General features: G+C 42.0%; 1 protein-coding gene across 1 annotated transcript in view; it reads right to left on the reverse strand.

Moving 5' to 3' along the window:
• The window catches only part of USH2A (usherin), a gene marked incomplete at its 5' end in the record, with an annotated part of 567,922 nt that overhangs the window by 113,348 nt on the left and 436,846 nt on the right, over positions 1 to 17,728 (reverse strand). Inside the window, 3 exons of the mRNA XM_025209559.1 lie at positions 7,075 to 7,232; positions 9,027 to 9,210; positions 10,130 to 10,237. Of these exons, the coding sequence (XP_025065344.1) occupies positions 7,075 to 7,232; positions 9,027 to 9,210; positions 10,130 to 10,237 (450 nt within the window). The remainder of the gene's footprint in view (positions 1 to 7,074; positions 7,233 to 9,026; positions 9,211 to 10,129; positions 10,238 to 17,728) is intronic.

Here is a 17,728-nt window from a genome sequence, read left to right on the forward strand (position 1 = left end):
AGCTGTCACAGCAATCAAAAAGATTATTTTAAGACAGTGTCAAGAAACTTGTGACTCACTGAAATACCTATGTGCTTAGTAGGGTGACTATGTAGAGAAGTGATGTGGTCCAGTAACAGATCACAAAATGGTTTTATTTTGAAATGGCTGTTACTTTCCAAAACAGCCTCATGTTTATTAATGTAATCCCTTCCAGTCTCCCAGCTACATATGCCGACCCATAAAGGAGGCTTGACTTGCTTGTGAAAGAAAACCATAGAAACTACTGTATGGTTTCATAGACAACTGATGCGGACCTACAAAATGTATGTTTTTTAGATTAATGTCTTTTCCAATTTAGCCCATGTAAATATTTAAGTTTCCTAATAAATGAAGTATTTGGACTGCAAAGAAAACAATATTATGCTAAAAATGCTAACAATGGAGCCTGGAAAAAACACTACTACTTGGTTATATATATATTTATATATTGTACATATTCTGTAACATAGAAACATAAAAATGTTGAGCTTGAAGGACCTCAAAAGTCATTTAATCCAGTCCTATGTACTGAGTGTGAATGGTCCTGACAATAAACTCACTTGGTAGAATATTCTCAGAAAGTGAACACAATATTGCAAATACATCATAGCAGATGAACTGAAAAATTCAAATAACTATTCAATAGAAATGACTCCTAATATTTGCCCATGCTTACATCAACAGATCACTTTTCCTTCTGAAAAAGAGAAAAAATGTATGGTCTTAAAGTAGGGAAACAGAACAAAAATATCCTTATATGTTCATTCATACCCTACAGCATCTGCAGCAAGTCCAAAACTACAAACCCTGGGTACTCTGATGACTGAATGAAATGGAATGGGCATATTTGTTAAAATCAGCTGGGAAACCACTTGCTTAGTTCCAGAGTTCATAAATTTATGTCAGAATAAAAGGAACAGTAAAAGCACAAGTGAACCAATTTACCCTAAGTGCAAATGGCAGTTTTGTTATTTGGTGTCAAAGTTACCATGAGCACAATGACAACCTGCCATAACACATTTTCATGTTCACTAAAGAACAAGGATTTAGTTGGTTAATATTCCCAGCAATACTCCTTTTCATAATTTACAACAACTAGATGCTGATAGGTTATTTAACATTTATGAAGTTAAGATGTAATCAGAAAAACCCTGATTATCTTTACAAATAAAAAAGTTAAATTATTCCACTTTTTTTCCCTCCATGACTTCATTTCACAGCAGGTGCACACTTTACAAGAGGACAAGTCAATCAAACAAAATCTTGTTTTTGTGGGTATATTTGTATAATGTTTAATGGACAATTCTGTGCAAAAAACTCTTAAATTAGGTCTGACAGCATTGTTTACTTCAAAACCAGGGTAGCTCATAAAGTAGAACTTGCAGCACAACACGTTTAAAAAGGAAAAAAATAAATCCGTAATCTGATTTAAAGGCTTGTTTCAAAGATCTGTCTGAATTCAGATGCTGAAAACTAATACTTAATATAATATCAAATTATTCAATAATTAACACTGAATTAAAGTGTTTTAGCTGTAGTCTAACAATCTTCAAACATAAATGCCATCTCTTTTATTTACATCCAAATAAGAGATTAATCCATCACATAACTGTTACAAATAACTATGAACTAGGGCTGTTTGAAGCTTCAGGTGGTGATTCGATTCGGAGGAGATTCGGCCCAATTTGGTGGCTGAATCTCCAAATCTGAACTGAATCAGGGGACCAATTCAAAGTTCCAAATCATTTCAAAGCTCTCTGAATCTTCGGGAAAGATTCGGAGAGCTTTGATGATTTGGGCAGTCCCCAGTGGCTGCAGCAGGGGGCTGCAGCTGACTCTAAGCTGGAAAGTATACTAGGGGTGGGGGAGAGGACCATGGGGGGACCCCTGACAGCCCCCTCGACCCCCCCACTCCCTCATCCCCCCTGACCTCCACCTGCTCCCCCAGCCCCACCATGGCTGCCCCTGTCTGCCCCAGCTTGATACTTTAAAGAAAAGCCCTGGTGCTCACTGGGTGCTGTTGGGCAGGAAGCAATCTGTGCTGCCCCCCACTGCCCCATGCTGCATGGGGGGCTCTGCCATGAATCTCCCAACCCCCCCTTCTCCCCCAGACCCCTCACGGGTGCCCCGCCTGCGCCAGCTCCAGCCCTTTAAGAAAAAAAGAAATCTGAGAAAAGCCTGGGGACTCACTGCACCTGGTGCAGCCTCAGGGCTTCAGGAGCTAGTGAAAAGCCCCCCACATGGTGTGGGGCAGTGGGGGGTAGTGGGAATCACCCCCGTCGGCAGAAGCGGTGAGTCCTGGGGTTTTTTCAGGGTTTTTTTTTCTTAAAGGACCAGAACTGGCCCATGTGGGGCACCTGTGGGGGGGGGCTAGGGGAGTGAGGGGAGGTCAGGGGGCTCATGCAGACCCCCTCCATTCTGTGTGGGGCAGTAGGGGGCAGCGGGGATCACACCCCATCTGGCAGCACCCGGTGAGCTGGGGCTTTTTTTTTTTTTTTTTTTTTTTTTTTTTATTTTTACAAGTTCTGGGAGCTGGTGCAGCCATTGCTGGGCTCGGAGTGGGGCAGGGGATGGGCCTGGCCTGGCTGATTCAGAGTTTTGGAGATTTGGCTGCTGACAAATCTCTGAATCAGATTCAGCAGAATCGAATCAGGACAGTGATTTGAATCACCGAATCAAATCACTGTCCTCCAAATCGGCCAAATCCGAAGTGAATACTAGCCTCTTTGAACAGGCCTACTAGGAACCAGTACCTCATCTTACAGTCAATTTTAGTATTCCTGTGCACCTAAAGTTGAGTATGTAAATCTATACATAGGTTCTTAAATTAGGCACCTTGAAAAAAATGGTGAATGTAATGGCTGTTGTATGCACACAGTATTTTTTGCCATCAATTTAGGCATTTAATTTCTGAACTAGAGAGCTAGGTGCTGAACTTTATGCACCCCAGTTTGATCATTTTCCTCTATATCAATGTACCTTAGTGCATGGTTGTGTATACAGCAAACACTATGCTAGAAAACAAATTAATCCATCTAGCTAATTAATGCCAGGGAAAACCAATCACTGTCGTTATTACCCAGAAATAAAATAATAACACGCTCAGGTAAAGGGGAGCAAACAGGCTATAAGAAGATCTAAGTGATATATACAGATATCAGAAGGGTCACAACAAGAATACAGGTACGAATCCAATATGCTATGGAACACGCAGTCTGTAAATACTATGCAAAACCTAGAGGCATGGACTGATGGAGTGAAATAGAACTTTATGACATGAGAAGAGAGCACATTTCAGTCGAGAAGATCATTATAATGGGGAGCTGATAACTTAGTAACAGAGGACATGATGTCATAGTTTCTGGGCACCTTCAGCTGCCACTGAAGTTAATAACAATTGAAGGCAGCCAGCAGGATGAGGCCCACAGTGAGGGCTGCTGGTGTTATTAATGAGTTTGAATGCAGGATGGGTATCTGTCTACCTATCAATAACATTTATGGACATGCCTGAGGAAAATTATGGGTTTTTTTCCATTCTGGTTTTCTGTTTCTATCCATGGTATTAATAGTTGTTCCATAATAATTGTAACATATCCTTCTGTACCATATCAGTGAAATGTACCGTACCTTTGAGGTCTGTGCACTGATGCAATGTAACACAAGATAATAGGATACCTATTTCAGAAAATAAAGCCCTATTTTCCATAGTGAGTGAGGTGTGTCAAATATTTTTTTCTGAATCCATCACTTTAACCACTGCTCGGCCACCTTGCCATTTAGCTAAGTCAGGAGTTTTCAAATGCTATGTACCTATAAAGTTATGAGATTTAAATACCTAAGTGATGTTAAGGCATCATTATTAACCCCCCCCCCCCCCCCAAAAAAAAAAAAAAAAAGAGAAGCTATCTGATAGGATGCCCATAATTAAACCTTAGGACCAAATTTATTACAGTAGAAAAGTGGATTGAATGCCAAAATGTCCCTGATATCCACTGACAAGAAGATATTGTGGCCAAACTATTCGCTCATCAAACCTTGATTAATAAAAAGCATTTTTATTCTTAGAGACAATATCAATTAACACAACTGTCTCAGTGGGAGAGTCACTGCCAACCTTTATTATAAAGGCTGTGCTCTGGATGTAAAAGGGGAAATTTACATTATTACAATATGGTACATTGCAGAATGTAGAATTCATGCACTGGAAAAAAGAAGAGAAAAAACAACAACAAAAAACTATCTAATTAAAATGAAATCTCTCATGCTTCATGGCATGAATTAGAGTGACAACTAATGGTGAGCTAACTCTCCAGGTCTGGACCTGTGAGTGATGGGTTCAGTTATAGGGGCATATGCTATCTCATAAAATCAGGGCTTTAAACGGGAACCTCCACCTCCTCTCAGCTGTACACTTGAAATAGTCCTTCTCCCCCACGATACTATTTATAGTACACAATACTTAGGGAGACCAATCATCCACATACATGATTTTTAAGGAACATTCACTATTTTCCCTGCTATAGCAACTATCCTGCTGGGGTGCAGAGATCAGGTAAAGCTATGAAGACTCTTCAGATAAGGAAATAGTGGCTCTTACCTCACTGTTTCCCCCACTCCCCAGACAAAAAACCCTTTGCTATGGGAAAAGCCACTCATGCTCCCTTCAAAACATGAAAACTGTGACCCAGCAGGAAATAGGATGTGAGGGAAATCTACCTACTAGGCCCCTGAAGGCAACAAGGTATGATATGTTTCTGGAAAGCATTCTAGCACCAGAGGATGTGAGGAGAGTAGTACATGGGGCTGATAAAAATGAGCCCTAGAGTTCTGCACATAAATTAAGGTTATGTCAAGTAAATATTCAGGAGTTTTCAACCGTTCCCCCAGAAGTTTTTCAGATTTAAGGATTACATATGGCCCTTTTGCATAGCCTTAATACAATTAATTTGATTGAGTGGCAGAGGCTTGAGGACCCTGGGACACAGCTGTGTACAAGGCAGCATGGCTGCTGCTTTTTGCAACCCCCCTCCCCAAGGGTCAGTGCCTGGGGCTAGTGCTCCAGTTGCCTGCTGGTCTTTGTTAAACCAATATTTACTGTGGAGTCTTATTTTCTTAGCCAGATTGTCACAATTGTCACCAGATTGTTTCTTAGCCGGATTGTCACCTCTGGACCTTACCTTTATTGTCAGTAAGGTCCAGAGCATGCTGAAATCTTCATATTTCCCAAGCCTGTATTCCCCTTTCTCAATAGTTTCTTTTATTTTGCTTTAAAAGGATTTCTAATATTACTGAATAATCTTGACTGTAAATGAACCTTATTATCAAACTATACTACAGTATGAGAAACTTTCCAATAAAATCAAGCTTAGATTATATACAAGTCTAAGTCACCTGTCGCTGGGTTCTAAATTCTTCCAGACAGTAAGGGGAAAAAAGTTTAATTCAAGATTTTAATTTTTTTCATATATTATAGCATTTTTTTGTAACAGATTTTTGGCTTCTGAAAACTAAAAGATTGACAGCTCAGGTTCTTAAGGATCTATTAGCTATTGGTTAAATGGGCAGAGGTAATGCTAAGCATCACTACAATATTCACTACCCCAGCCTTGAATGCAAAGTGCTTTTTCCAAGTGAGCTTATTGTCAAGTGACTGTAAAACACTGATGTTGAATGTCACTCAACTATGGTGGAAATAGGGATTTTAATATTGCAGTTTGAGCCCATCTCTAAATGCATTGTTTAAGCTTACTCAATTTGCTTTGACTGGTAACAGTTGAGTATAGCTGCTATAGTTGCTATTAGGCACATGGGGTGCTGACAGATAAGCAGTTTGCCACTGTAACTCATGGCGGTTCAAAGAAAGTACCATGAGGTACAGTGACTCCCACCAACCCAACAGATATTCACTAGGGGGGAGGAGAGGAGAGGAGGGGGAAGAGGGATCAAGCTCCACTTTGGAGCCAATCCAGGAGGATCTGCATGTCTGCAGCCTCTCTCACCCAGCCCTGTGCTCCCCCTTGTCCCAGCTCCACTGCTGTTGGCAGGATGGGAGGAGGGAGATGGAGGGAGGAAGCTCTGGGCTGGGATTTGTCCAGCCTGCACTGGAGAGGGGTGGGTGAAATGGATTCTATCTGCCCCCCCACTCCAGCACAGGCTGGGCAGACTCCAGCCTGGAGCTCCCACCCCCCTACCATCCTGCAGACAGCACTGTGAGGTGGGATGGGCTACATCAGCCCAGATCTACTCAAACCGAAGTTAATGGAAGTGCTTTGCTCTGGAGACAGCATCTGAAACCTCTTTAAATGAGGGTTAATTTGTTACACAATTGGTCACTTCTAAGGCATTCTGCAGCCATGCACTTCTGCCAGGGCACAGCTGCAGAGCGCTTTCAAGGGGATGATCACATGAGAAAGGTCACTTCTGTCACTTCCCATGGATTTCTGTAATCCAATCTGACCTTTTCCATACCAACCAGAACAACCAGAAATCCTGACTAGCTGCTAACATTTAAAGTTTAGAAACAATGAGGTAAGACTGGGGAGAAGATAAGCAATTTCATATGCAGTTTTAAAATTTCACCTGCTCTGCAGGAAAGGAGTGGGTCTGTTACAAGAGCTTAATATCATTCACCTCAGCAGGTCATTGGCATTTTAAGGCTCAAAAAAGCAGTTACAAACATAACAAACTAATCCACAACCCAGCATGACCTAAAAGGAAGATGGAAACTTTTCTCTAGCAGGCAGACATTTGTGTCTTTTCCTCAATAACAGATAATACTTAATAGTGGTTTACACATTCAAAGTCATGTAAAAACTTAGTTAATTAACCCTTGTGCCATCTGTATCAGCCATGCAAATCAATATTATAATAATATCAGGTGTCTTTAAGAAACAGCTGCCTGAAACACCAGCTACATAAATCATAAGGGCCCTTTTCAACAGCAAACACAAGGAATAAGAGACCAGAATAGAATATGCAACTTGCTAAATGAGTTAACTTCCCATAGCTATCTCTTGATTTGCTACAAGGTACTATAACTAAAAATGTTTTTACCTGGAGTGTTCCAAGCTAAAAATATAGAATGTGCATCCATTACTGTGACATTATATGGAGCATGGATATTCTCTGGTGTTTCTACTGGTGTTTGTATAATATATTTGTCACTGCTGTGGCTGCCACCCCCAGTGCTGGCTTCCAGCTGGTAAACATATCTGTACAAACACAAAAACAGCAGCAATAGGACTATGGTTAAATGCTTTAGGTGTGTTTGTATTGGAATTATTCCCATTTTTACCAGTTTAAGATGCACAGATTGTCACACTATATATTGCACTGGAGTTCACATTTTCATTTTATGAGTTTTCATATGAGAAAATTCACCCTCATTCAGTTAATCAAACTAATACTTGTATATTATAATTCATAGCATTTTTAATAGGAAACACTTAGCAATATCAGCATTGGACAAGTGAAGTACTGAAAACATTAGCAGATTTCACCTTTAAACCAGTATATGCAGTTTGCATACATGCATTATCCACCCACCCAAGAACTGTCTGTCTGCCATAGAACTTTTCTGAGTCAACTCAGTCATTCTGCATTGATTAAGGAAGAGAACCAGATTTTTCTCTTTTTAAACAAGAATTAAGATCATTCTATAGTCTATGGTAAGCTTTTTAAAAGTGTCTTTACAATCTGTATGACATTTTCAGAGGAGATTAGGGCATTCTGGGCCAGATTTTTAAATTGCCAAGGCAGCTAAAGGTGCAAATAGAAGCATACTGGGGTTTTAAAAGTGCACCTGGATCCCATGAGAACTATGCAGACAGAAGTCCAGCCCCCAGCTGTAACTCAGAATGGTTTTTGCAAAGCCTTCTGAGTTACAGCGTCACCCTGGATCAAACAGAAGTTCACTATTGGTTCCAGGGTGGAGGGGAATTTGGCTGCGGGCTGGGAGCCTGCAGCCAGGGTTCAGAACAGGAGGGGGGAAAGGCAGTAGAGGGAGCTCATCCTTGGAGCCCCCCCAGCTGGTGCTGAAGCTTGTTCTTGCCCTCTTGCCCTCAGCTAGTCCCTTCAGGGGCGCTCCAATATACTCACACCACCCTCCAGGGGGAACAGAAAACCCCCCAGACTGAACTCCCTCTGCTCCCTTTCCCTGCTCCCATTCTGATAACAGCAATAGGCTGGGAGCTCTGCAGACTCAAGTTACAAAAGATTTTGAAAGGTCCTTATCTGATACCTCATGCAGTGAGGGGTCAGATTTTCATCCAGTCAGCCATTTTTGAAGCTGTCTGCAGTCATGCACTTGTGTTTAGTCACAGCTATAAACTGCTTTCTGTGACCAGATTAGGCAAAAAATTGTCACTTCTGTCTGCACCCTCCATGCATATGTACTTGAAAATCCTAGTATTTGCTTATCAGCACTTTTATCTCATCTGCCATTTTTAAAAGTGCTCAAGTTTCCTTTTCAAGAGCCATAAACTCTTTTAAGTGTTGTTAAAACCCTCATATAGGCAGCTAGTCAATTACTAAGATTTTTAAAAGTGCTTGCACCAGAGGCATAGCAGAACATCTCCACACCTAGGGCAGCTGTGACAAATGGGGCAGTGCCAGGATGCCGCAATATCAGTTTGGTAGTGCAGTCATCCACCTCTAAGGTGGGGCTATATCTGTGCACCTCTCAAAGGCATTACCCAGGGCTTCTGCCCCACTCATTCCATCTCAGTTACACTACTGCTTTTCACCAGATGTATGTATGCCACTTGAAAATGAGATTTAAAAATTTTGATTTTCACATGGAAAATGTAATTGTTTAAATCAGTATAATGTGTAATTTTATTGTATACTTTTACCAATAACCACATATCATGTCATTTTATTACTACATAATACATATTACTGTTAATTCTACTGTATCATTTTAGTGAGTGCTGTAAATAAACTATTACTAAATGTAATTCTTAAGCTCCCTTTAACTCTTACCAAAATTTTGTATTAGACCTTACCTATTATTGGGCTGCAGACCAGCATCAGTGAAATTCAGATCTCTGCTGCCACCCTGGAAAATCTCTTCTCCATTACGAAGCAATCGATAACGAGAAATGAGCCCATTGGGCTTTTCTGGTTCGCTCCAATAGAATTCTACTTCTGTTGAGCTGACTATGATATGACGAGGCTTTGACCATACTCCTGTTAATATCAGCACACTAGTATTTTAGCCATTTCGCATAATTAAACATGAAGGCCAGACTGTTTGTATCTCTGTATCTTGTGCAGTCCTTTGTGATAGTTTGAAGTAAGGTTAAAACACTACCAGACAAAATAATAGATTTTTCTATGTATGTATTCACATTCACTTTGCACCAGTGGAAATAATTCCACAAGATGCAGGGTAATGGGGGGTCAGGCCCAGGGGCTGATGATCACAGCACTAATACTGCCCGATGTATCAGCCTACATTTATTTATTTGTTGTATAAGATCAGACCATTTCAACTAGCTTTAGAAATCTATTACTTCAGAACAAAGTTTGGAAACTGTCACAAAAATAAAGACCTAGAAACAAAGGATGGCATTCTAGTTCTCTGTGGTTGTCTAAGTACAATTTTTGGCACTTGTATTCGGGTAGCAATACTGTTTCCCAGAAACAGAACCCTGTACATAGAGACAAATACCTACATACATGCCTGAGCACAACTCCTGAAAAGAAAATGGAGGGGGTGCTTTATACTCTTTAGCCCTGATAGCTTAGTGGTTAGAGCGCTTATATAGGAAGCGGGAGACTCAGGTTTGATCCATCCTCAATGTTCAAAGTGAGTTTAAACCTGTATCTTTCATCCATGCACAGTCCTCTGACCACCCCACCACAGGTTGGGCATTGTTCTAGCTCCTCCCTGGCATGACTATGCTACTTAGTAATCCAAAGAGAAACAAAATACTACTCATACTGGCTTAGCATAATTATGATAAAAGTATTGTAGTGAAAGGCAATTTTTTCTTGTGTGAATGGATGCAGAATAATTTCAAGGAACTCACTGGAGTTTGGCATATTTATGATAGCAGAAAATTTGACCCTCAATGACAGTATCATGAAAATGACCTTTGCTTACCCTCAGGAGCCGCTTGCAATGTTCGAGCAGAAAATGACTGGCTGGAACTACATCCTGCAGATGTGCATGCTGTCATTGTGAAACTGTAGTTAGTATGTGGCTGGAGACCTAGAGCAAAGCAAAAAATGTTCATATGGTCATGTTGAGAGTAGACCTTATAAGAATGCTAAATTTCTGAGCTAAAGGTAAGAGTTGGGTAAGTTCAAAAGATCATTATTTCTAGTATTTCTAAGGTATGACATTACACTGGATGGTCTTAGCATCCACAGTGATATCATTTTTTCAGTTAAGCTTTAATATGTCTCCCTTTCTATGCTTAAAATTTGTGATTACAAATGACTGCAGGCTCAGTTGATTATATTCAGATACTTGCCTTCAGTTCAGCAGTTAAATGTTTGAATGACTTCTGATTTGACTTATTTGGAAACAAAAAAATCAGGCTGTTCTTTACAAATGTAGCCTTTGTCTATAAACATATTGAAATGGTAAAACTTTTGCAAATCTGGATACATGTAATATCATAATACTTTAAAAGCCATGGCACAGCTTATCAGGACTAGGTCACATCTACACTGTGCAGATCATACATACATAATGAAGCTCTAGCTTTAAACTCCCTACTTTGGGTAAAGATTGTGGTGCATCCATGGTATCAAGGAGCTCAGTGTGAGATAACCACTTGAGTTGGACATCTGATTCTCTAGATCTTTCTGCAAACTGCACTGAGTTCTATGTTGGTATAGTTTAACTGAGGTGTACATTGGAAATCTGTTAAGTACATGAAGTGAAATTCTGCTCCCACTGAAGTCAGTTACAAAACTCCCATTGAGTTATGTGGGTCAGGAATTCACCTAAACATTCTCATAGATTTTTGGTAGCTTCACTTCCATTCTGCTAATAACATCTGCAAGAATATAATGGACAATGGGGTAAAAAGCAGCCTGTTTAAATTTGTTGATGATACCAAGATTTGGGGTGAGGTGGGAACGCTAGTAGGGAAGGACAGATTAGGACCTGGACAGGCTACAGGGGTGGGCTAACTAAAATAGGATGGGCTTCAATACTGACAAGTGCAGGGTGCTGCACTTGGGCAGTAGGAACCAACAGCACACTTATAAGCTGGGAAACTCCCTTCTTGAGAGCACGGTGGTAGAAACAGATCCTGGAGTCATTATTGACTCCAAGATGAGCATGGGCCAACAATGCGAGGTCACAGCCAGTAGGGCTAACCATACCTTGTCGTGCATCCACAGATGCATATCAAGCAGGGCCAAGGAGGTGATCCTCCCCCTCTATGCAACACTGGTCAGGCCGCAGTGGGAGTACTGTGTCCAGTTCTGGGCACCGCACTTCAGGAGGGATGTGGACAGCATTGAGAGGGTCCAGAGGAGGGCCACCTGCATGATCTGGGGACAACAGGGCAGACCCTACGAAGAGAGGCTACAGGACCTGAACCTGTTCAGCCTTTGCAAGAGAAGGCTGAGGGGGGATCTGGTGGCCATCTATAAACTCACTAGGGGGAACCAGCAGGGTTTGGGAGAGACCCTGTTCACCCTAGCACCCCCCAAGGTAACAAGGAATAAGGGCCACAAATTGTTAGAGAGTAGGTTTAGACTGGACATCCGAAGGCACTACTTCACAGTCAGGGCAGCTAGGATCTGGAACCAACTTCCAAGGGAAGTGGTGCTGGCTCCTACCCTGGGGGGCTTTAAGAGGAGGCTTGACATCTACTTGGTTGGGGTCATTTGAGCCCATTTTTCTCTCCTGCCCAGGCAGGGGGTCAGACTTAAAGATCTACAAGGTCCCTTCTGACCCTACTTCTATGAATCTATGAATGCATTTCTGCCTTTGGTTCTTGCTAGACACCTGAAAGGTTGAAGTACATAAAAAGCAGAGACACTAAAACTAAGTTCCACAAAAGGACTTGGATGTTCAGTTCCAGGAGTAGAATTTACAGACCAACTTAGGTATATACATTACATATATAGTTACTACTCACTTAATGTCGTAGCTACATTCTTGAAAAATGCAACTTTAAGAGAAACAGTGTTAAATGAATCAATTACATCACAGTAGTTACTTACTAGCAGACAGTGACCAAACAACATTATAACCAAACATTGCACGACTTTAAATGAGTATGCTCTCTAACAAATCAGCAATGTAATAATGAAACATTAACTGGGGTGACGTTAAGTGAGGAGTACCCGTACAGTGAATGGGAAGAAGCAGGTGCCTAAGAATAGGATTCACAAGAGCCAGTAGACTGAGCAAAGGAATATCTAAGCTAGGCAATGAGAAATGGATGAGACAAGTAAGCCTGCACTCCTGTCTCCTGCCTACCTCCTTGAGTTAGGCAGCACCCTGCAGCCTTGAGGTAGGCATTTATATGAGACTCTGGTTCATTACCAAAAGCTGCTTCCTGGATTTAGGCACCTATTTTGACCCCTTTGATCATGGATAACTCTCTTCCTTCCTGGTAATGGCTGATACAAATAATTGCTTAGTGAGAAGAACCTCTAGGATGTATAATATCTGGGTTCTAAGCATTCCTCAGCCTGAGGGGCTTCAAACCTAAATCTCCCAGGGGAACTCCTGGTACAGTGGAGGGGAGCAAAGAAGCTAGGTGGAGGGAAACTGTGACTGGATGAGCAAGGAAACTGAGGACCAGGAGTGACAACTGAGTGGGGAGACTGGTACTGATGGATAAATACACTACACCCGGCAGCAGTGGGATGGTGAGTTGTGCCCCCACTGCCAGGTGGGCATGGGAAGCATGGCCACAGCAGGTCCCCTGGGGCAAAGGCAGCAGGATGGAGAGCCCTGAGTCCACAGTGGGCAGCCCACATCTGCCTTCACCCCACTTGGCTCCACTCTGGCTGTAGCAGGGGGGAAGAGGGGCAGAAAGCAAGGAGGAGAGCAGGCATGTGCCACCCCACTCCCAGTTTGGCTTAGTCCACCCAGCCTCCCCGACAGGGCATAGAGGCTCACCCCACCCTTGGCTGCAGCAGCACCAGGAGGGGATGGGGCCCCTCCCACACTGAAGTCCATACATTCATGTTTATCATGGAGTGTGAGAGGCCTTTTTTCTGTTTGCCCAGGGCCCCATTAAATCATAATCCACCACTACTGCCCTAAGACCTGTGTGGTAGAGGCAAGGAGAAGATTCCACTTTTCAAGGGTAGCAGGCAACTGCCTTGGCCATGAAGCTATCCTTTGTCCCCTTGCTGTTCTCTGCTTCATTCACTACACACCTTCCAACTTGTGCTACAAATAAGAGAGTGGTGGTACAGAGAGCAATCTCCTTCACTACACAGTGCATTCCTACAGAAGTACACCATGTTCACTGGGTAAGACAGGAGTTCAATGGAAACGATATTTTATGATCTTGGAATTAAAGACATCATACTCTACTACGGCAAAGGCAACCACACCATGATTCTGATGTTTCCTAACTTTTCAGTGTTTCCACTCACAATCTTAATTATGTTCTTTTAATGCAACTGGAATATAATTTCTGTGTATATTTGTAATTACTTTTAAGAAAGAAAAAACATTGCAGTCCTGTGACAAGGAAAAAACTTGAATGTTATGTCTCTGTTTAAAGCCAGTTATGTGATTCCTTCATTTAAAAAAGAGATGCAGACTCAGAGCAACAGGGGGCTAGAAAGATAAAACAATGAAAGGAAGACACACAAGCCACTCACAAATTGAACAGGATGTGAAGGAGAAAATAGAGAGATGACTCAGAGGGACAACCCTGACTGTAACCTAATCATGAACTAGAAGAGAAGAAAAATCATCTGAGCGTTCTCTATAAAAGTAAGAGGGGAGGAAATGACAGTTGCAGACTAGACAGAGGCAAAGACATGGAGGAAAGCCAAGTATTTAACATTTCAGGACAGAAAAGATTACTGTGGCAACAAATTACCTGAATTCCCCTAAAGGGAGTCATGTTCACTTTTAAAGGAAACATGTATAAGAGAGCATACTCGTTTGCAGCTATATTTTAAGGAAAAAACATGGAATGTAACAGAGAGAGAGAGAGAGAGAGAGAGAGAGAGAGAGTGGGCAAAGTTTCCCCACATTTATTGGAAAATATTTGGATGCCTGAAAATTTCCAGTCTTAAATGTAAATTGTTAGAACATTAGAACTGCCATTAACTGGGTCAGACCATAGCTTCATCTTCCCCAGGATCCTGTGTCATATAGTGGCAGAGAGTAGATGTGGAAAGGGAGTGAAGAGGGTATGACCAGTTTGTCCCTTGTTCCTCTCCCACTTGCAGCCTCCAGCATTTAAGGTCCAGGAAGTTTTGGTTTAGAGGATGTATCCCTAACTCCCATGTTCAATAGCTACTGATGTGCCTCTTCTCTAAGAGTTTTTTCAGTCCCATTTTGAATCTGGTTAAACTGTCGGTTCCACATTTTAATTATGTGCTGTGTAAAAAAGAATGTTTTTTTTTTCCTTTTAAACTTACTACCTACTAGTTTCATTTTGTGACCCTTAGTTCTTCTTTTTTGAGAGACAGTAAATAATAAATTCCTATTTACTTTCTCTCCACCACTTAGTGGGTACATAAAGATGTTTGGGGAGGTTAAGGGATGTCAGATTGCATTAAAAATGGCCACCAGATCTAACTTAGTTCATCCAGGTGCAAACCTTACATGTGGGGTGCAAACAGAAGTGCAGCTCCCAGCTGTACCTCAGAGCCATTTTTGCAAAGCATTCTCAGTTACAACATTACCCCAGACCAAACAGAAGTTCACTGTAGGTTTAGCGGGGGGAGGAAATCTAGCTGCTGGCTGAAAGCCTGCAGCCAGGTTCCCATAGCAAAGGCCAGGGCTCTTTGCTAGTGCTGTTTTCAGAATGGGAGCGGGGAAGGGCAATGGAGGAAGCTCATTCCTGGGGCTCCCCAGCTGGTGTTGAAGGGTGGGGTGGATGAGTTGGAGCCCCATCCTACCTAAGGGGGGGCTGCAATACACCCACCCCACTCTCTGGGGCAGGCCGAAAACCCCCCAGACTGAACTCCTTCTTCCTCCGCCCCCCCCATTCTGAAAACAGTGACAAGCTGGGAACTCTGCAAACACAAGTTACAAAAGACACTACATTTTGTAACATCTTTTTCTGACACCTCATGAAGCGAGGGGTCAGATTTTCACCCAGTCAGCCATTTTTAAGCTGTTTGCAGCCATGCATTCATGCTTGGTCACAGCTATAAGATACTTTCTGCAGCCAGATCAGACAAAATTGTCACTTCTGTCTGCACCTTTAGATCCCTAGTTAGGTCGATCTAAGTGAGAACAGCACAGAAGTTCAGGAGTTAGAGCAGTCTAAAAATGGTCAACCTGATCTAAGTTAACCTTACCTCTGAGGTAACCTAACTTAGATTAGGTTGGCCATTTTTAGACCAATCTTACTGTCTTGAACTTCTGTACAGTTCCCAGAGCAACCCTAGGGCTCATCCCTGAGGGGAGGTTGTATATCTTGGGGTGGCAGGAGGGGTTGGTGGGGCTAAAAACATCCTGGTGCCGGTCGGGGGAGGGGTAAGTAGGAAAAGCACAGCCCTGGGGCTTGGGCAAGCAGCTGGGCTTTCCCAGCCATTGGGCTATGCTGGCAACTGTACAGAAGTTCAAGACAGGCTAAGTGCAGACAGTCAAAAAGCCCAAGGCTGAATTGTTTCAATCTTCTCAGTTTAGTCTAAGCTGCATAGATTGAACTGATAAGCAAGTGAACAGACATTCACTTTTGATTCCAGAAAGAATCCACATGCTTGCAGTGGCCCAGACCAGAAGCTTTGGGGTGCTAGAGTATGCTTCCCTGCTCAGTTGGAGAAGACAGCGTGGACCAAGGCTATCTTGCCCATCCTGCAAGGGGGGAGGGGGTTGTAGGGGAGGTATAAAGCATTGTGGGATGCTGAGGAACTTTGAGCTACCTTGAATCTGAGGGGATCTGGGACAGAAGTTCAATAAACTGATTTAACCTAAATCAGTGATGTCTGATACTATGTCCATCCAGACTTATCTTAAACTGGTTTTAGCCATTTTGAAAGTGGGTTATGTGCCCTGAACTTCTATTGTGTTATAGATTTGAACTGGTTTCTGATCTCTTATACTGGTTTATGCATAATTTCTGTCCCTAGCCATAGAGAGGTCTAAAAATGGCAAACACCCCATGGACACCTCCTGTCCCTCTGATACCCTCTGCAGACCCTGCCTTCCCCCTGATTTCCCTTGTGGACTCCCTGCTCCCCCCTCCAGAGCCTACTTGCCCCCCTGATCCTCCCCAAGGGCCCCTGCTAGCCCCCCATCCCAAATTACCTTAGATTGAGTGGCCATTTTTAACTTGAATTAACCTCCCCAAATGCCTGTACAGAGCCAGTATTTTGTAAACCTTTATCATGTCCCCTATCAAGTGTCTCTTTTTCTAAACTGAATTGGCCTAGCCTCTTCAATCTCTCCTCATATAGAAGCCCCTCCATACCACTAATCATTCTTGTTGATATTTTCTGAACCTTCTCTAGTTCTTCTATATCCTTTTTGAGGTGTGGGAACCAAAACTGGGTACAGTATTCAAGGTGTGGACATCCTATAGATTTATAAAGGGGCACAAAGATACTTTCCATTTTGTTTACAATTCTGTTCTTAATTTCTAATATTTTGTTTGCTTTTTTGATGACTGCCGAGCACTGAGCTGATGTGTTTAGTAAAAGGTTCACAATGATTCCCAGATCTTGTTCTTGTGTGGTAACAGCGAATGTAGAACCCACCACACTGTAGGTATGGGGTTTTTTGAGGGGCGGGGAGGGGAAGTTTCCCCATGTTCATCACTTTACACTTATCTACAAGGAATTTTATCTGCCATTTAGTTGCCCATTTGTTCAATAATGCAAAATTCTGCTCTAGTTCCTCGCAGTCTGACTTGGTGTTTACCAGTTGGAATAAATTTATATCATCCACAAATTTGGCCATCTCGCTACTCATCCCCTTTCCAAATAATTTATGAATATATTAAAAAGCACTGGTCCCAACTCAAATTCTTGAGGGACCCCACTGGACCCTACTGTTTACTTCTTGCTATCCTGAAAACTGACTGTTTATATTCACTTCTTATTTTCTATCCTTAAACCAATTTTTAATCTATGAGTGGACCTTTCCTGCAATCCCATGACTTGTTAAAGTGGATTTTGGAGAGGTTTACCTAGAACTTGCTAAAACATGCTAAGAAAAAATCCCTACTGCAAAGGGCTTGTAAGCTATGTAATTACCAATAAACAATAAGAAATTTGATAATTTAGAAGTCAAGCAGGACTTCACTTGTGAAATTTTTCCAAAGTAGATTTCAATTCAAAGGGAAGTTTTTCCTTGGAATTTTAGCCTACAAATATTTCTTTTTTATAGTCAGTCAAATTTACAGCTGTATCATCTTCTGTTTTTTCAAGTGGTTGTCAAAAACAGTTCCTACAGAATGTATTATCCAATCAGTCAATCAATCATTTCCAATACTATTCATCTCCACTTGTGGTCATGGCTCTAGCAAGGTCAGCAATTATCTCCAGTACTGACATTCCTAGGCCACCACCACATGGGCTGCATTCAGCA

Source organism: Alligator sinensis, unplaced genomic scaffold (genome assembly GCF_000455745.1).
Source record: "Alligator sinensis unplaced genomic scaffold, ASM45574v1 scaffold842_1, whole genome shotgun sequence".
Lineage (NCBI taxonomy): Eukaryota > Metazoa > Chordata > Crocodylia > Alligatoridae > Alligator > Alligator sinensis.